General features: G+C 46.0%; 1 protein-coding gene across 4 annotated transcripts in view; it reads right to left on the reverse strand.

Moving 5' to 3' along the window:
• LOC147120530 (nck-associated protein 5-like) overlaps positions 1-21,525 on the reverse strand; it is a 974,633-nt gene that overhangs the window by 260,338 nt on the left and 692,770 nt on the right. For all 4 annotated transcript variants that reach the window (XM_085986588.1, XM_085986589.1, XM_085986590.1 and 1 more), the window contains one exon: positions 4,349-4,417. In XM_085986588.1, coding sequence (XP_085842714.1) covers positions 4,349-4,417 — 69 coding nt within the window. The remainder of the gene's footprint in view (positions 1-4,348; positions 4,418-21,525) is intronic.

Here is a 21,525-nt window from a genome sequence, read left to right on the forward strand (position 1 = left end):
GGCCCCGGGCCTTCGGACCGTGGAGCCGGAGCCGGTGACAGTGAGGAGGAGGCCGCGGTGACCGGAGCTTACACATCTCGACGATGTGTTCGGCAAGTCGGGCGGAGGCAGCGCAGCAGCAGTGGGCAGCAGCAGCAGCTACGACAACCCGCTACAGCATGTCGGCCGGCAGCTCCTTGGCGGGAAGCTCGCAGTCCGACTGAGAGGAGGGAGAGCCGGGCATGGTGGCCAGAGGCCGGACCGTGAGCGGGAGAAGCAGGCCACCACATCATGGAGCCGGCAACAAACAGTGAGGAGGAGGCTGCGGTGATGGAGCGGCTGAGGGACATCGCGTTCCCACTACCATTGGATGCCATTGAATTGATTTTTTCTGAACATGGCACTGGAGAATAGCGACATGTCTCTGTGAGCTCCCACAGCTTATTGTGGGGGTGATCGGGGAGTAAGCATTCCATTGTACTAGTTACATATGGCAAATAAAATTGAATTGAATTGAATTGAAATTTATTTCTTTTAACTATTTTGTTTATTTTTCTCTCCCCTCTGTGAAGTATCTTGGAACACTTCTGCACAAAAGGCACTCTATAAATGCAAGTTGTATTGCACTCTACCATTACCATCAAGCCAAGGGACCAACCCTGGTTCAATGAGGAGTGCAGAAGAGTATGCCAGGAGTACCTAAAAATGATGGCAGAGTCCAGCACGTGAGTGCAAAGGACAAGGCTGAAGCATTTGCAACCATCTTCAGCCAGAAGTGCCAAGTGGATGATCCCTATCGGCCTCCTCCTAACGTCCCCACCATTACAGATGCCAGTCTACAGCCAATTCGATTCACTCCACGTGATATCAAGAAATGGTGGAGTGCACTAGATACAGCAAAGGCTATGGGCCCTGACAACATCCCGGCTGCCATGCTGAAGACTTGTGCTCCAGAACTATCCACACCTCTAGCCAAGCTGTTCTAGTACAGCTACAAAACTGGCATCTACCTGACAATGTGGAAAACTGCCCAGGTATGTCCTATCCACAAAAAGCAGGACAAATCCAATCTGGCCAATTACCGCCCCATCAGCCTACCTTCAATCATCAGCAAAGTGATGGAAGGTGTCATCAACAGTGCTATCAAGCGGCACACACTCACCAATAACCTGCTCACCGATGCTCAGTTTGGGTTCCACCAGGACCACTCGGCTCCAGACCTCATTACAGCCTTGGTCCAAATATGGACGAAAGAGTTGAATTCCAGAGGTGAGGTGAGAGTGACTGCCCTTGACATCAAGGCAGCATTTGACTGAGTGTGGCATCAAGGAGCCCTAGTAAAATTGAAGTCAATGGGAATCAGGGGGAAAACTCTCCACTGGCTGGAGACATACCTAGCACAAAGGAAGATGGTTGTGGTTGTTGGATGTCAATCATTTCAGCCCCAGGGCATCACTGCAGGAGTTCTTGAGGGCAGTGTCCTAGTCTCAACCATCTTCAGTTGCTTCATCAATGACCTTCCTTCCATCATGAGGTCAGAAGTGGGGATGTTCACTGATGATTGCACAGTGTTCAGTTCTATTCGCAGCTCCTCAGAAAATGAAGCAGTCCATGCCTGCATTCAGCAAGACCTGGACGACATTCAGGCTTGGGCTGATAAGTGGCAAGCAACTTTCGTGGCACACAAGTGCCAGGCAATGACTATCTCCAACAAGTGAGAGTCTAACCACCTCCCCTTGACATTCAACAGCATTACTATCGCTGAATCCCCCACCATCAACATCCTGGAGGTCACCATTGACCAGAAACTTAACTGGACCAGCCACATAAATACTGCGGCAACAAGAGCAGATCAGAGGCTGGGTATTCTGCGGCGAGTGTCTCATTTCCTGACTCCCCAAAGCCTTTCTACCATCTACAAGGCACAAGTCAGGACTGTGATGGAATACTCACCACTTGCCTGGATGAGTGCAGCTCCAGCAACACTCAAGAAGCTCGACACCATCCAGGACAAAGTAGCCCATTTGATTGGCACCCCATCCACCACCTTAAACATTCATTCCCTCCACCACCAGCGTACAGTGGCTGCAGTGGGTACCATCTACAAGATGCACTGCAGCAACTCGCCAAGGCTTCTTCAGCAGCACCTCCCAAACTCATGACCTCTACCATCTAGAAGGACAAGGGCAGCAGGCACATGGGAACACCATCATCTGCAAGTTTCCCCCCAAGTTACGCACCATCCTGACTTGGAAGTATATCGCCGTTCCTTCATCGTCGCTGGGTCAAAATCCTGGAACTCCCTCCCTAACAGCACTGTGGGAGTACCTTCACCACATGGACTGCAGCGGTTAAAGAAGGCGGCTCATCACCACCTTCTCAAGGGCAATTAGGGATGGGCAATAAATGCTGGCTTTGCCAGCGATGCTCAGATCCCGGAATGAATTTTTAAAAAGTTGTATGCATCAAAAAAGAAATGACCAAATGGGCCCGTGATTTGCAAAAGGAGGCAAAATGCATCTATGTTGCAAAATGAAGAACATATTTGGTCTGCAATGCATATTGAAGAGATCATAATATAATGTGCATGTAATACATCAATATTCATTCAGCAGTAATTGCTTATTTCGATACAAACACAGTATTTGGTTTCCTGAACAGAAATTTACCAACTGGCAAAGTGAAACAAATTATAGTCTGATTGTCTCTTGACAGTGAAATGTTTCTTGATACAATATTGATGTCCTAGCAGATCATTGTATTATAGCAGCAGCCAGTTGCTGCAGAGTATTGCAATGATATACTTTACTTACAGTTATCAGCTCTTGGACTAGGACATGCAGACCACAGAGTATAATTGACCAAATCAAATTGCAAGTTATTGATTAGTGGAAGAGTACACTGGCATCCAATTGCGGAAAATCAAACTGACCCATTTAAGTACACAGCTCTCCTTCCACTCACCCAAACGGAACACTTACGATTACACTGTGTCACATACTAATTATCTTCTCCAAGAAAAGGATCATTGTAACTTATGGTGAGAAACTGACTACCAATGTAGAATCCCAAATACTGCTGAAAACGTCCCAGCATGTTAATGGTAATATATGCAGTAACATTAGGAAAGATGCTAAAACTAATCAAAAAAGGAAGGGTGAGTTAACTTTTTAAATGTCTCACCCATCACAGAATTTTAGATTACATTCGTCTCTCAAGGTAACATAAATGTAAGTTGTGCCACAAAATGTAGATTTGTTCCTATACTGTGCTGAGATCGCTCAAACTTTCCCACTTTACTGAGGACTGAGTCTCAATGTTGTGTAAGGGATTGGGCCTTCCCTGAATTTAGTACTTCCCTACAGGAAGAGTTTCTGATACGGCAGCTGAACGGAGAGCAGTGTGGACTTGGACAATACAGGCCAGGTATGTCTTGGGCTGTATCTAGTTTAATTTGGGTCTGCTGATCTCAGCTGAGGTACATTTAGCGTCACTGTCCCTGGACTAGCGAAGGGAAAAAGAAACCAGGATTCATGCTCTCTAAGTGCTCTTGCTAGAAAATGCAAGCATGTGGAGATTGGGGTTGGCTGGATGGGACCCAAAAACAAAAGCAAAATGAGAATAATAATTCAGTGCATTAAAATCTGAAACTGCAATATAAGCACCAAGGTATTAATGACAACAGCTTTAAAGGCATCAAATCACATACAGTGTACCCAGAGTGTTTTTAAAAAGTCAAAACGGATGCTATAGGATTCCTGCACTGTGGACTGTGCATCAAGAGAGATATAAAAATCAGAGTAAATGAGATCATTTTGTTCATGGTTGAAAGCATTAATTATAATAAAACTACTCATAAGACAGTGGCTGCAGCAATGGATTAGAACATTACCTTTTCCCCCCTATGACCTGTGTTAAAATTAAGCCCAGACTGTTTGGATGAAATACTCCTCTTTGACAGCTGCGAGGGTTCTAATCGAGTTTGGCCAGTCTCACCCTGTTTCTCGTCAATTTGAGTTCACCAAACAAATCTGCCCATAAGCACGAGTTGGCACTAAATTATCTGTTTCATTCAGACAGGCAAGAAGGAAATGAGATGTGGGAACCAGAATATTACATTCATAAAAATAGGAAATGTTCTTCTGAGGCTGGCATTAAGTATGTTGTTTGGAGAAACTGGAGAAAAGTTTGAGTTTGTATTTAACTCATGCGATACCGGTTCGAGAAGCATTTGACGTTGACGATTGCTCTTAATTTATAAAATGAGCTAAGCAGAAATATTTTGGTCTCTGGAAATGCAGATTATTGAAAGTAAATGGTTCACAGAAACAAAATAATTCCAATATATTCTGCAGTTGCCTCATCTTACCTCATCAAGACAGCGTTCATACTGTTCTCGCTGATGTTCATTTTCTAGGGCTAAGGCTGCGTTCTCTGCCTGCAATAAAATACAAAAAATAAACCCCCATCAATACAAGTCCAGGCTGTATTCTATCACAGTGTTGTCCAATAAAAATCACTGACTAGCCACAGGTGTGGCTACGGTGTCGCTGTTTTAGCCACATGCGCTATTAGTAGAAAATGGCTTACACACAATACAGGTAAATGCACTGCACATGTCGATTTAATGAACAGAAATCTACCTCCATACAGTGCAAAAATTTGCAGTCTTTCTGTTTCACCAAAGTTTGGAATTCTGAAATGAATTGATCAGACACAGCACATCTTAATGCAGCTTCCAGGTGTTTGGCCAGCAGTCGCGAGCGATACTTTGGAGTTCCTCAGAGAATATTGACTCGCAGGAGACGTGCTCTCCACCCAGAACACGGTTGGATGTTGCCTGCCCTTTGCCACGACGTGCCCTGTTGGAGCTGCTCATTACCGGTTTGGCTTGCTTCCTTCTGCCGGCTGCAGCAGTTATTTCAATTTGATGAGCTGACCATGATGACGGCTCCCTTCTCCATACAATGTTGGTGCTGTGTCCGGCATTTTCACCCGTGTTGCACACCATTTTAGAAGATGGCCAATAAGCAGTAACCAAGGAAGTAAAACACACACAACAATCAAAAATCATTCTACTGTAGGAATGGCTAGATTCCTAACTAAAGGACTGAGGTCGAGTCAGTCTATCAAACAAACGATGTTTAATACTAATCAACAGAGTTTAAAATGAAAACACTGGAGAACTACATTACAGGTCTGTACTCTTTGCTGGCTCCACGAGGACTGGCTAGGGCGGCTCCCCAGCCTGACGTCATGACGTCATCACGTTTTCCCGCCGCTGGAGGATCACGTGATCAACGTGATGACGTAATCGCGTTTGGTCTCATTCTTAAAGGAACCGTGCTATGTACATGTAATGATATGAACAAAGATACAGATTCATTCTGTAGCTAATAATTTGTTAAAGATAATTATGTACATTAGATCAGAGTCCCCCTGGTGGCTCTGCCACATGCGCCCCCCCAGAATTGTCTTTAACAGTAAAAGTCAATCGACTAGGAGGTCTGACAAGCCTGTCAGAGTGACTCCTGTATTCTTGGAGTGGACGTTGTTGAACAGCGGGCGGGCTGGCGGATGGAAGCCTTCGGTCTGGCATGGATGCAGCGGGAGGTCGACCACGTTGTGGTGGCTGCGCAGTCTCTACTGGCCGGTCGATGTCCAGGTGTGCCGGTTTGAGATGGTCAATGGATATGTGGTCGGGTTTACCACTGATGTCTACAGAGAAACTCTTGTCGCCTGTCTCCAGTACGTGAAAAGGGCCTGTGTAAGGGGCCTTGAGCGGATCCCTATGGGCATCATGACGAATGAATACAAATTCAGCATTCTTTAGCTCCACTGGTACGTGTGAAGATGGAAGGCCGTGATGCGAAGTTGGGATAGGCGCAAAAGCCCTGGCTGTTTCCTGGTGGCTGTTGAGTTGTTCAGCTGCGGACCATGGCTCAGCTGGAAGCGGCAGGAAATCTCCCGGTACACGGAGTGGCTGGCCGTACACGAGCTCCGCAGCGGACGATTGCAGGTCCTCTTTGGGTGCCATGCGGAGACCCAACATGACCCACGGAAGCTTATCCACCCATCTGGCGCCTTGGAGGCTGGCCCTCAGCGATGCCTTTAACGATCTGTGGAAACATTTGCACAAACCATTTGCTTGCGGGTGATAGGCCGTGGTGTGGTGAAGCTTGGTGCCAAGACCCTGGGCCACAGCGTTCCAGAGCTCGGAAGAGAACTGTGGACCGCGGTCTGAAGAAATGTCCACCGGAACGCCGAAATGTGCGACCCACGAGGAGAGGAATGCTCTGGCGACATCAGCGGACGTAGTAGACACCAGAGGAACTGCCTCTGGCCATCTAGTAGTACGATCGACCATGGTGAGGATGTGTGTGAACCCCTGCGATGGTGGAAGCGGCCCGACGAGGTCCACGTTGACATGGTCGAATCGACGTTCTGGTACTGCGAACGTGGCCAATGGGGCCTTAACGTGACGTTGCACCTTAGACGTTTGACAGACGACGCAGGTGTTAGCCCAGTTGCGAATATCCTTATGCATTCCTCTCCAGACAAACTTAGCCGACATTAATTTTTGAGATGCCTTCACGCCAGGATGCGAAAGCCCATGTATGGCGTCGAAAACTTTGCGGCACCAGGAACGATTGGGCGAGGATCTCCCATGGAGACATCGCAGAGTAACGAGGTGCCTGCAGCGTGGAATTGCACATCGGTCGGTTGGAGGCTAGAGGTGTCGGTGCGATACGCCTGTGTTCCAGGGTCGGATGCCTGATCGGTAGCCATAAGGGCATAATCGATGCCCAGCTGGACCGCCCGTACGGTCGCGCGAGAAAGGCAATCAGCTACCAAGTTGTCCTTGCCAGCTACATGTTGGACGTCTGTCGTGAATTCTGAAATGAAAGTTAGCTGTCGCTGCTGTCGAGCCGACCACGGTTCGGCGGTCTTGGCCATGGCGAAGGTCAGTGGTTTGTGATCTACAAACGCAGTGAAGGGACGTCCTTCTAATAAAAAACGGAAATGGCGGATAGCCAGGAACAGCGCCAGCAACTCCCGGTTGAAAGTGCTGTATTTGCGTTCGTTGCGCCAGAGTTGGCGGCTGAAAAATGCCAGTGGTTGCCACGTCCCGTTGACCCACTGTTCCTGCACAGCGCCTATGGCATAGTCGGAAGCGTCGGTGGTAAGGGCGATGGTGGCACCTGGCAGAGGGTGCGCCAACATAGTTGCATTGGCTAGAGCGGTTTTTGTGTTGATGAAAGCGTTGTCCATTTCGACCGTCCAGGCTATTGTATCCTTTCCGGCCTTGCCTTTGAGGGCCTCGTAGAGGGGCTGCATGAGTCGTGCTGCCTTGGGCACAAAGCGGTGGTAGAAATTCACCATGTCCAGGAATTCTTGAAGAGCCTTGGTGGACTGCGGCCTTGGGAATGCCGTAATTGCTTTGACCTTTGACTGCAGCGGAATTGCACCCTCCGAAGTAATGCGGTGGCCCAAGAAGTCAATCTGTTGTAGGCCGAACTGACACTTGGCCAGGTTGATTATGAGGCCATGTTGGCTGAGGCACCGAAAGAGGGTGCGGAGATGGCAGACGTGTTCCTCTTTGGTAGAGCTGGCTATCAGGATGTCGTCAAGGTAGACAAATAAAAAGGGAAGATCCTGCAGGATCGAGGCCATTAGTCGTTGAAAAGCCTGTGCGGCATTCTTGAGCCCAAATGGCATCCGTAGAAACTCGAACAGTCCAAAGGGAGTGATGACAGCCGTTTTCTGGACGTCCTGCGGGTGTACAGAAACTTGGTGGTAGCCACGGACGAGGTCAACCTTGGAGAAGATTGAGTTTCCCGCCAAATGGGCGGAGAAATCCTGTATATGCGGGATCGGGTACCGATCGGGAGTAGTGGCGTCATTAAGGCGTCGGTAGTCCCCGCATGGCCGCCATCCACCGCCGGGCTTCGGGACGATGTGGAGAGGCGAGGACCAGGGACTATTCGACCGGCGAATAATCCCCAGACGTTCCATCGTGGCAAACTCTGCCTTCGCAGCTGCGAGCTTGCTGGGTTCCAGGCGCCGAGCTCGTGCGTAAACTGGAGAACCAGTCGTAGTAATGTGGTGTTCGACACCATGCTTAGTGGCCGAGGAGGAGAAAGTGGGCTTGGTCAGCTCCGGGAATTCACCTAATAGGCGAGTGAACTCGTCCGGCGAGGGCAACGCGCAGGAGACAGTGTGCGACGTTGCGGAACTGTGGAAGCAAGGGATGGAGTGGAAGGTGGCCGCGTTGACCAATCGACGATTTCTTACATCCACCAAGAAGCTGTTGGCGCATAAGAAATCCGCGCCGAGGATGGCTTGCGAAACCTTGGCTGTAATAAATTCCCACTGAAACCGTTGCCCGCCGAAGCACACCTGGACCCACCGTTTGCCAAAGGAATGAATGGCCCCGCCATTAGCTGCCACGAGGGAGGGGCCGTGCATCCCAAACTGAATATCGAGTGCTGAGGCAGGAAGGATGCTACACTGCGCCTCGGTGTCACATAAAAAGCGCCGGCCTGAGAGCGAATCTGTAATGTAGAGGAGCATCCCGGAATTTCCAATCGCCATCGCGGCCGTGGAACGTCCCTCAGACTCGGTCCTCCTTTTCTGGAGTTGCTGCTGGTGTTGATGTCGGTTTTTTTTTAGGCGCGAAACTGCAGGGAGGGCGGCAGCCTCTGGCTTTCGCGCCGAAATGGGCATGGTAAAAACACAAGCCGGGGGATGGAGGCGTCGGGGCGGCGTTCACGGGGGAGGGGTGCCTCGTGGCGGCGCAGTGTTGCTGCGTGACCGCATAAATCGTATCTGCTTCTGCAGCATGTGCTGCGCAATCTGTGTCTTCCGATCTGGCGAGGGCAGCCTGAACCTGCTCGGGTAGTTGACTCAAGAATAACTCCCGAAAGAGGAAACATTGTGGTTCTGAGCCAAGGAGCGTGAGCATCTGGCTCATTAACTCAGATGGCTTGGAATCGCCAAGCCCGGGCAAAGCGAGTAGCCAGCGGGCACGCTCCGCCTTCGTGAGCCCGAAGACCTGTATTAACCGCGCTTTGAGTGTATTATACTTGCTGTCAACCGGGGGGTTTTCGAGCAGGCTGATGATCCGTGAGGCCGTGGAGCTGTCGAGTGCGGAGACCACATAAAGGTAACGGGTCTGATCCACAACGATGTTTCGGAGATACATAGAAACATAGAAGACAGGAGCAGGAGTAGGCCATTCGGCCCTTCGAGCCTGCTCCGCCATTCAATGAGATCATGGCTGATCATCCAAATTCAGTACCCTGTCCCTGCCTTCTCCCCATATCCCTTGATCCCTTTAGCCTCAAGAAATATATCCAACTCTTTCTTGAATATATTTAATGAACTGGCCTGCACCGCCCTCTGTGGCAGAGAATTCCACAGGTTCACCACTCTCTGGGTGAAGAAATTCCTCCTCATTTCAGTCCTAAATGGCTTACCCCTTATCCTTAGACTATGACCCCTGGTTCTGGACTCCCCGCCCATCAGAAACATCCTTTCTGCATCTAGTCTGTCCAGGCCTGACAGAATTTTATAGGTTTCGATGAGATCCCCTCTCAATCTTCTAAACTCCAGTGAGTATAAGCCCAATCGACACAATCTCTCCTCGTACGTCACTCCTGCCATCCCAGGTATCAGCCTGGTGAATCTTCGCTGCACTCCCTCCATGGCAAGAACGTCCTTCCTCAGGTAAGGTGACCAAAACTGCACACAATACTCAAGGTACGGTCTCACCAAGGCCCTGTACAACTGTAGCAAGACATCCTTGTTCCTGTACTCGAACCCTCTTGCTACGAAGGCCAACATACCATTTGCCTTCTTAACCGCCTGCTGCACCTGCATGCTTACCTTCAGCGACTGGTGCACAAGAACACCCAGGTCTCTTTGCACTTCCCCTTCTCCCAATCTATTGCCATTCAAATAAATAATCTGCCTTCCTGTTTTTGCCACCAAAGTGAATAGCCTCACATTAATCCACATTATAGTGCATTTGCCATGTTTCTGCCCAATCACCCAACCTGTCCAAATCGTACTGGAGTTTCACGACATCCTCCTCACAGCTTACCCTCCCACCCAGCTTTGTGCCGTCTGCAAATTTGGAGATATTACATCCAATTCCCTCGTCAGATCATTAATATATATTGTGAACAGCTGGGGTCCTAGGACCGATCCTTGCGGTGCACCACTAGTCACTGCCTGCCACTCGGAAAACGACCCATTTATTCCAACTCTTTGCTTTCTGTCCGCCAACCAGTTCTCTATCCAAGGCAATACCTTGCCCCCAATCCCATGTGCCTTAATTTTGCATGCTAATCTCTTATGTGGGACCTTATCAAAAGCCTTCTGAAAGTCCAAATACACCACATCCACTGGTTCTCCCTTATCTATTTTACCAGTTACATCCTCAAAAAATTCCAGTAGATTAGTCAAGCATGATTTACCTTTCGTAAATCCATGTTGACTTTGTCCGATCCTGTCACTGCTTTCCAAGTGCTCTGCTATTACATCTTTTATAATAGACTCTAGCATTTTCCCCACTACCGATGTCAGGCTTACCGGTCTATAATTCCCTGCTTTTTCTCTACCACCTTTTTTGAATAGTGGGGTAACATTAGCTACCCTCCAATCCATGAGTACTGTTCCAGAGTCTATTGAGTTCTGGAAGATGACCAGCAATGCATCTACTATCTCTAGGGCCACTTCCTTAAGTACCCTGGGATGTAGACCATCAGGCCCTGGGGATTTATCGGCCTTCAGTCCCATCAATTTTCCTAACACCATTTCCCTACAAATACTGATTTCTTTCAGTTCCTCCCTCTCATTAGACCCTATGTTCCCCGGCATCTCTGGGAGGTTATTTGTGTCCTCCTTTGTGAAGACAGAACCAAAGTATGTATTTAGTTGGTCTGCCATTTCCTTGTTTCCCATTATAAATTCCCCTGATTCTGACTGTAAAGGACCTACGCTTGACTTCACCAATCTTTTTCTCTTCACATATCTATAAAAGCTTTTACAGTCAGTTTTTATGTTCCCTGTTAGCTTACTCTCATATTCTATTTTCCCTTTCTTAATTAATCCCTTTGTCCTCCTTTGTTGACTCCTAAGCTGCTCCCAATCCTCAGGATTATTGCTTTTTCTAGCCAATTTATATGTCCTCTCCTTGGATCTTATGCTATCCCTAATTTCCCTTGTGCTTCTGCTTGGACGAACCAGGAGGCCGCCTGTTGTTCCCAAAACCGTGGGAGCTTCAAAGCCATGGAGTTCGCATCCATGTTTCGTCGTGCTTCGCTTCTCCCGTGAAAATTGTTCACGAAAATTCAGGGTCACCACTGTAGGAATGGCTAGATTCCTAACTAAAGGACTGAGGTCGAGTCAGTCTATCAAACAAACGATGTTTAATACTAATCAACAGAGTTTAAAACGAAAACACAGGAGAACTACATTACAGGTCTGTACGCTTTGCTGGCTCCACGAGGACTGGCTAGGGCTGCTCCCCAGCCTGACGTCATGATGTCATCATGTTTTCCCGCTGCTGGAGGATCACGTGATCAACGTGATGACGTCATCGCGTTTGGTCTCATTCTTAAAGGGACCGCGCTATGTACATGTAATGATATGAACAAAGATACAGATTCATTCTGTAGCTAATAATTTGTTAAAGATAATTATGTACATTAGATCAGAGTCCCCCTGGTGGCTCCGCCACACTACCACTCTGCTTTTCCTCTTGCCATTTTGCCAACAAGCGCACAAAAGGTTAAAGCATGCATGCATACGGTGTAAATATGAATATTGAGATCACATGTCTATTACTCACTTTTTATTTACTAATCAAAAATGCAATTAGCCATATCTGAATTCCCAATTAGTTACGTGTGACTAGTGGCTAATGTACTGGACAATACTGTTCTATCACAATTCCATTAAATCACTATTTAGAAAAGACCTTTAAAATCATATAATGGAATCATTAATTTCCTTTGTAAAAGTTGGGCAGTAATAACCTTTATTCTAACTTGATGTGTTAAACACACCATCCCAGAGCTGCAGGATAGGCAGAGTGTTAACAGCAAGAAACACTATTCTGCAAAGAAGGACATAATAAAGTCAAGTGTCAAATGTGCCACATTAACTTGTGAAATGACTTTGCACTTCATCCATCCACCCTAAAACAAAATTCCTTAGATGCTTTAGTCAAATACAATTATAAAGGAATTATTTGGAATTTGTTTCTTGCTAAATTGATAATGTTCTTGTTCTAAACACATCCTGAGCACAAACATTTCAGATGAAAAACTGATCAAATCAAAGACTGAGTACATATTATCAGACAATGTATTAAGTTTTCAGAAATTCTCCAGAATATTCATTTAAGATCAGCTGCAAAGGCATTTCCAAATCTGAATTAAGTCAACATATGACTTCAGACTTTTCAGAATACACTGCTCATTCGAGGCAAGGCAGTGGCCAGTATTCAAACAGAAAACACCTCATCTGCCTGTTAAAATAACAAAAAAAGCAGAATTTGAATTCCCACAGCCCCATATGTTTTCATGACTGCTATTTTAAATAAAAATGTGTGGTGATAGTTTGTAATCCTGAACAGAAGAAAACATAAAAGCATAAAATAAGTTTAAATCATGAGCAAATTGATGGTCAGTGAAAGACCAGCTTGATAAATCTTTCAAATACTTGAATAAAAATAAACATAAGGTTGTGTATTAAAAATACAGCAATATTTCATCACATTGTCCACTTCTAATAGTACAATGCAAAGCTGGCACGTGTGTTGGTCTCTTTACAGCTGCACGTGAGACCTCAGATTATTGCATCAGTTAGTTTATGATCAGTGAAACCTTTTACCAAGCAACTAAATAAGAAATTTGAAAACCATTTTCAACAGTTATGATAGCAGATTGAACCTGGGCTCTGCTGGGATTGACCTGATGGGTTGCCTGGATGCTTCCTATCAGAGTAATTCTGTCACATTAGTAGGGCTGTCAGCTATTGCTTTATCTTAGGCATGAATTCATCACATTAAAAAAAAACACAACACAATGCATGTGAATGAAAGAGGTCTGCTCATACACGTCTGAACATGAAATGGGTCTGCTCATGGACAATTTTATTTTAATACAGCAATCAAAAATCCGACATTTGCTGCCTGTATTTCAAACTTAAGGCAACTACCCTAGAAACCACACTGTCCAGTGAGGTTTAGCCTAAAACTCTACAACCTATATTGGCCCATATGGATTAAAATGTGTGGAAAAATCATTAATAGAGTTATAGTCATGTCAATTCACGATAATGGAATGTATTATGAATATTGTGTGCATTGTGAACTTTCATTATCAGGTGAGATGTAAGACCTTAATGAATGTTAAGCATCTATGTCATCAAAGTTGCACATTGTTTCTGTACAGTTGATGTGTTTACTTGATCAGCAGATATCAGTAGGAGGTCTTACTTTGACCACTAGAGGGCATTTCTGCTGTTGAACGGCACTGAATCCCAATTCGTCAAAGTATTGTTAATAAATGTTTAAATGTTTGTGTTTGCTATGTGCTTGCATATAATTTGTACACAAAGGAAATAATTATATTCCTAACAATATTAGCTCCCAAACAGAGCAGTCAATGGAAATGCAGGAACCAGTCGCCCACAAGGTGAAATTGCTTGGTAGGAAGATGCAAGTATGTGGCTCAGGGAGATTGGAAAGAAAATTTAAGGGAGGGTAATTTTTTCAGCCACTCTTTTGTTTCTTAGCTTCATGGCCTTGATTCAATGGTGTCAGTTTGAGTGGCCTGGATTTCCTGGCACGTTTTGGTATATTTACAGCGTAAAAGCAGAGTGTCACCATTTTATCCCCAAGGAATTTTGCATGTCATTGATTTACGCTAGTTTTATGCCAAAACCTTGCTACGCATAAATTTCTTCAACCGCTTGCACTACTTCTGAGATGTGTCCGCTGAAACCCTCTACCGCTGATTCACATAGGCAAAAGATCAGTTTGGGCGAGTTTGCTGTATTTACGCAAACAATGAGCAGCCGTGGAGTTTCACCCAAACGTTGAGGTGCAGCATGGCCTGAAGTCACCTGATTTTGACATAACTGAAATTTTTATTGCGATTTTCTAAAATAAATCTTATTGAGACCTGCACTATACTTAACCAAAGTGCTGTCAGTCCCAGTGCATTAGAAATGTATCGGACCCCCTCAACTTTACGTGTTCAAAAGAAGTAAGCAGCTGGAATGACCTCCAATGGGCATACCCCTCTTCTGCATAATAATGGTAGAGAAAGAAGAGCAGCTGAGGTAACACGCTCAGAGTGAGGCACCATGGCAGAAGACAGCAGCCCGATATATTCCCCCTATTGGTGACCCTGCACTTGCTCTTGTTTTACGACAGTTTTTACGTTACATTACGTTACGCAGACAAATGAACTCCACTGGAGATTTGGGCTGAAGTTCCCACCGGCAAGGTCGGTACAGAAACCAGCGTGAATTTTGGCATGATTTCTGTATAAGTGCGATCCAGGAAATCCCAGCCCAAATTTTTATTGTGCAGATTATCCTGTGAAGACAGACAGCTTGGCTTATTTATGGACTTGATGTGCAGTGATTTATAATTCCATATCGTAATGTGCAAAGATGAAATTGTAAACAAATCTATTACTTTCTTGACAATGATAAAATAACAAACAAAAAAATACACCAGCACTAAAATTAACTGGAATTGTGGGCACAGGAAGACCTTGCTATCTCTTGTGCACTCAAGTTATTGGTTTTCTCCACTTTCTCCCAAGAGAACCTACTTCCAAGCGAGTAATTCAATTCTCTTGAACTAGTAATAACTCACTATGTCTTCATGATTGTCATACTTAGAGGTAACTATGTCCTTTAAACACTCTGCAATTAGATGAGGGCTGTTCTAAGAAAACCTTTCCTTTCCAACTTTCACACACTTGACGTGTGTCTCCATTTTTGTTTCTGCAAGGAGAGAAGCTGGCTCAGGGTGGGAAAATGGTGTACGAGGTTGCACCATAGACTGAATGAAGCAGGCTTGATGAACTTGAGGATCTTCTCGCACCCGTATTTTCATATCTTTGTATGCAGGTAACCAACCAAGCAGGCACGATAAGGGCCTTTATCCCTGTGCCTTTCCTTGAAAGCTAATTTGAACAAGAAGAAATAACAGGAAGCCAAGATATTTGGGTGGGTGTCAAGAAGAAACATTGATTAAAAAGGTTGTTTATTTTTCACTTATAAGCACACGAAAAATACAGAAAAAAATGTACCACTAAGCATCAAGAAAAATCACTCTGATCTTTTGTGACAATGAATGCTGTGCAATGAACATTGTCACTGATCTAACCAAGGATGTAGAAGGTGGGCGCATTCCCTTTGTAAATCAATCAGCAAGACTGTTCATGACCTTCCAAAAACAATACAAAATTTTAAAAAATGGGTTTGGCTTCATAGTGATGATGGATTCTATGCAGAGGCTGAAAGCAAAGCTGTTGTTTTGAAATGCAAAATGGGGGAAAAAAGGTAAATGTTTTTTGATTTTCACCACGCATGGAAATCATCACTCAAGCAGGTTTTTAGTCCAACTTTGCTGTTAATTTCAACAGAAAACATGAAAGCAGAACAAGTAAGTTGTGTGGATCGAAGTTGCAAAGGGTATAGACAGATTAAGTGAGTGTGTAAAACTGTGGCAGATGGAGGTCAATGTGGGGAAGTGTGAAGTCATCCACTTTGGGTCTACGTATTACAAATCGGAGTATGTTCTAAATGGTGTGGGACTAAACTGTGGAGGAGCAAAGGGATTTGGTTCTTCCTGTACACAAATCACTAAAAGCTCGTGGACAGGTACAAAAAGTAATCAAAAAGACTAATGGAATGTTGGCCTTTATCTCAAGGGGGAGGAAGTTATGTTTCAGTTGTAAAAAGCCTTGGTCAGACCCCCATCTGGAGCACTGCGTTCAGTTTTGGCACCTCACCTCAGGAAGGATATACCGACCTCGGAGGGTATACAGTGCAGATTCACCAGAATTATACCGGAGCTTAAAAGGTTAAATTATGAGGACATGTTGCATAAACGTGGCTTGTATTCCACTGAGATTAGAAAGTTGAGGGGGGATCTAATCGAGTTGTTTAAAATGATGAAGGGATTTGACAGGGTAGATACACAGGGGAGAATTTTCCGGGAGGTCAGCGGGCGTGATCGGTGGTGGGTCGGGTGGGAACGTGTACTTTTTTTGACAGCGGGTCGGGATCTCACTGTCAACCCGCCGCCACGCGCCTTTACCAAATGTCGGGTCTGTCAGCGCTGAGCAGACCTGACACGCAACGGTGGGGGAGGTAATTCAGTTCATTGCGACCTTGGTAACAGAGGATTCACAACAATTTTGAGCTCACCTTTAGAATTTACCAGCTCGTCAATGGGGTCCACACTGCTCGGGGAATCATGTCTGTTAAGCTGGGCGGGAGTTGAATGGCCATGGAATCACCTCATTACTTGACAGCTGGAAAAATGCTATAAAAGCTCCGATCTCACAGCTGTTTACTTTCCCTGCTCAGAAGTTGTTGCTTACTGCATTTGGAAGACAGATTGAGCTTTATGCAGGTTGCAAGTGTTTGGAGCAAACTCTCTATCCAGTCTCACCTCATTGGAAGAAACTTTCTCACCACTGATAGATAGCTTCTGTCATCTCAAGTTCACCTGCCATCTACTCTATCAGCATGGGTACTGTTTATACTCTCTCACCTTGGTCCTCAGAATCTGACCACGATCAGCTGCAACACCAGCATCACCAGGCACACCAGCAGCACCAATAACCACACAAACCTTCTCTGCAATCACCTGATGCTGCACAGGACAGAGGGCATCAGCACCCGACCACATTGCTGCCTGGGTCGTCAGGGATGGCCTCACCATGGCCACATTTACTTCACTTGACACTGCACACACTGGCTGCCACATGATGCGCCAGGTTGACACCACTCCACACCAACAACATACGAAGCCCAAGCCATTCCTTACACACACTCATCAGCATTATGGGGGGTGCCGTTATGTCTCACCATTGACTGCAACTCACTAAGCCACTTCCAAACGTGCACACAAATCGGTCCAAGAACGCAAAGTGTTGAAAATAAAGATTTCAATGCTTGACAGCACATTAACAGAAACTTCACATGAACATTGGCTGAAACTTCACATGAACATTGGCTAAAACACATGAGTGCCTACCCTTGTGTGTTGTTAGTTGTTATGATTGGACGAAGATGAAGGTGAGTGTGAGGAGTGGCTAGTGAGATGGGGAAGTGATAATGTAGATAGAGAGAGATGGGTGGAGGTGCAAGGTAAGTTGGTGTGAGTTATGATGTGCAGGAGTAGGGTAGGGAAGGCAGAGTGATGGGGATGTGATGAGTGGCACAGCAGGATAAGGTTGAGTGTGGCTTGGCAGTAACGTTTCGTGATCTGAGATCATTGAAACATAGAAACATAGAAGATAGGAGCAGGAGTAGGCCATTTGGCCCCTCGAGCCTGCTCCGCCATTCAATGAGATCATGGCTGATCATCCAAACACAGTACCCTGCCTTCTCCCCATATCCCTTGATCCCTTTAGCCTTAAGAAATATATCTAACTCCTTCTTGAATATATTTAATGAATTGGCCTCAACTGCCTTCTGTGGTAGAGAATTCCACAGGTTCCCCACTCTCTGGGTGAAGAAATTCCTCCTCATCTCTGTCCTAAATGGCTTACCCCTTATCTTTAGACTGTGACCCCTGGTTCTGGACTCCCCCGCCATCGGGAACATCCTTCCTGCATCTAGTCTGTCTAGTCCTGTTAGAATTTTATAAGTTTCAATGAGATCCCCTCTCATTCTTCTAAACTCCAGCGAGTATAAGCCCAATCGACCCAATCTCTCCTCATACGTCATTCCTGCCATCCCAGGTATCAGTCTGGTGAATCTTCGCTGCACTCCCTCCATGGCAAGAACATCCTTCCTCAGATAAGGTAACCAAAACTGCACACAATACTCAAGGTGTGATCTCACCCTGTACAATTGCAGCAAGACATCCTTGTTCCTGTACTCGAATCCACTCGCTACGAAGGCCAACATACCATTTGCCTTCTTAACTGCCTGCTGCACCTGCATGCTTACCTTCAGCGACTGGTGCACAAGGACACCTAGGTCTCGTTACACTTCCCCTTCTCCCAATCTATTGCCGTTCATATAATAATCTGCCTTCCTGTTTTTGCCACCAAAGAAGATAACCTCACATTTATCCACATTATACTGCATCTGCCATACACCTGCCCAATCACCTAACCTGCCCAAATCATACGGGAGTGAATTGGCATCCTCCTCACAGCACACATGCCCACCCAGCTTTGTGTCGTCTGCAAACTTGGAGATATTACATGTAGTTCCCTCGTCTAGATCATTTATATATATTGTGAATAGCTGGGGTCCTAGCACCGATCCCTGTGGTACCCCACTAGTCACTGCCTGCCACTCAGAAAAAGAGCCGTTTATTCCAACTCTCTGCTTCCTGTCTGCCAGCCAGTTCTCTATCCAAGTCAGTACTTTGCCCCCAATCCCATGTGCTTTAATTTTACACGCTAATCTCTTATGCGGGACCTCATCGAAAGCCTTCTGAAAGTCCAAATACACTATTAAATCCGTGTGTTAATGGAGACACGGAATGCAGGAGTTGGTTTAACAAGTCTTTACTGAATGGAGACAATCTGAAAACTGAAACGACAGAAGCGTGCTAGGGCCTTTTATACAGGGGTGGTCACTGCCGGTACTGCAGTCTGAGACTAGTTATTCCCTTAAAGGGACATACACAACAATTCCTCCCCTTTTAGATAAACAGTACATAACATTCATTTAACAACTAAATAATAACTAATTACAATTACAATTATGGTTGCTAGATACATGAGTTGAAGTTAAGCAATTATAAGTTCAGTCTTTGAGGAGGCTTCCTGACTCTGTCAGGATAACGCCTCTTTGGGATATCAGGTTCTTCTGGCAAGGTTGAGTCGGGATCAATGTCGTTGTTTGGTTCGTCTGCTTCCAATATCACCGATTCTGCGGTAGATGCAATTGGTACTTCGGTTTCATCGCCTGGTGTATCAGATCGTGGTGTGGAGTTGAGGTTTTCCAGTGACTCTAGAATATGGTCAGCATGGCGTCTTACAATGCTCTCTCCAACGTCCACGGTATATATTAGAGGTCCTTGCCGTGTACAGAATAACTGGCTGCCATTTCTCTGTGCGGTAGTCCCGGGCCAAAACTGGTTGACCCATCTTAAAACTCCTGGTCGGCCTTTCATTCATATTCTGAAACTGCCTGTTCTCCACATCTCTTCTGACGTTTGGCTTAACCAAATCCAAGCAGTATCGTAGTCTTCGATTGAAGAACATCATGGCTGGAGTTTGGTTGGTAACCGCATGTGTCGCATTCCGGTAGGCAAACAAGAAGTTATCCACCTTGTGTTGTAGGGGTATATCTTCATTACACATTGCCTTGATAGCCTTCTTGAATGTTTGAACAAACCTCTCGGCCAACCCATTAGTGGCTGGATGATATGGGGCGGATGTGTAATGCTTAACACCATTGTTCTTTACGAACCTCCGGAACTCTTCAGACACAAACTCTGGTCCATTGTCAGAGCAAATCTGTTCAGTCAGCCCATTCCTGGCGAATATGGTTCGTAAGACTGTGATAGTTTTTTCTGTGGTGGTTGAGGACATTTTTATTACCTCTGGCCACTTTGAATGTGCATCCACCGCAATTAAAAACATCGAGTCCATAAAGGGACCAGCAAAATCAATGTGCACCCTTTGCCATGGAGATGAGGGCCACTCCCATGGATGTAGAGGGGCTTGTGGTGGGGCGTTTTGGACCTTCTGGCATCCTGTACAGCTCTTGGTCATCTCTTCGATTTCTCTATCGATTCCCGGCCACCACACAAACGCTCTGGCTAAGTTCTTCATTTTTACCCCTCCCACATGACCCTCATGAAGCTCATTGAGCACTCTATCCTTCAATTTGGGTGGAATTACTACTCTGGATCCACACATCAAGGTTCGTCTGCACACTGACAGCTGTTCTCTTCTCGGCGAGAATGCTGGCAGCAGTGGTTCGCCATGTGCTGGCCATCCCTTCACCGTTAAATCATAGACCCAGGAGAGTGTCGGGTCATTTCGTGTTTCCTTTTCTATGTTTGCATTCGTCACAGGGAGACATTCGACAATAGTCGAGTGGAATAACTCCACTGGATCCACTGCCAGTTCTTCTTCCACCGTCGGCAACAGTAGGCACGACAATCCATCAGCATTCCCATGCTGTTTAGTTCCTTTGAGCTCGATGTCATATTGGTGTGCCCCTAGGAAAAGGGACCACCTCTGTAGTCGTTGTGCCGTCATTATCGGTACGCCCTTCTGAGGGTTGAAAATGGAGACGAGAGGTTGATGATCAGTTAGTAGAGTAAATGTCTGACCGTGCAGGTAGTGACTGAACTTCTTCACCCCCCACACCAGGCTGAGGGCCTCTCTGTCAATCTGGGCGTAGTTACGCTCGGCTGAAGTTAACGAGCGTGACGCAAAAGCTATCGGCCTCTCAGAACCATCAAGGAATTTATGTGACAGTACCGCCCCAATGCCGTAGGGAGATGCATCACACGCCAGTCTTATCGGTAGTGATGGGTTGTAGTGAGCCAATACTTCTCTTGAAGTGATTAGGCCCTTACTCTTCTGAAAGGCCCGCTTACATTCATCGCTCCATTTCCATGCTACTCCCGTTTGTAGTAGGGCGTTCAGTGGATGCAGAATTGTGGAGAAATTCGGCAAAAACCTATGGCAGTAATTCACCAATCTGAGGAATGACCTCAGTTGCGACACATTTTCAGGCGCTGGAGCCTTAACTAGCGCTTCAATTTTGTCAGGGGACTTATGCAATCCCTCTTCATCAATCACGTGGCCACAATACGATATCTGTTTCTTAAAAAACTCGCACTTGGGGCGATTGGCTCGTAGCCCATGTTCACGTAGTCTAGTGAGCACCTGCTCTAGGTTGGCAAGGTGTTCACTGTCATCTTCACCTGTCACTAGGATGTCGTCCAAGTAACACTGAGTCCTCGGAATCCCTTGCAGGACTTGTTCCATCGCTCTTTGCCATATCGCCGGAGCTGATGCTACTCCGAATACCAGTCGATTATACTGGTAAAGACCTTTGTGAGTGTTTATCGTGAGATACTTCCTCGAGGATTCTTCAACCTCCATCTGCAAATATGCTTGTGCTAGGTCAATTTTTGTAAAACACTTCCCTCCAGATAGTGAGGCGAAGATATCTTCTATCCTTGGAAGAGGATATTGTACTGTGTGAAGGATTGGGTTCACTGTCACCTTGAAGTCCCCACAGATGCGAACCTTCCTTGGCTCCTCAGACTTATTGTTTAACGTTTTCTTCATGACAGGA

Source organism: Somniosus microcephalus, chromosome 4 (assembly GCF_052327205.1).
Source record: "Somniosus microcephalus isolate GS21.2 chromosome 4, FLI_Smic_1.0, whole genome shotgun sequence".
NCBI classification, from domain to species: domain Eukaryota; kingdom Metazoa; phylum Chordata; class Chondrichthyes; order Squaliformes; family Somniosidae; genus Somniosus; species Somniosus microcephalus.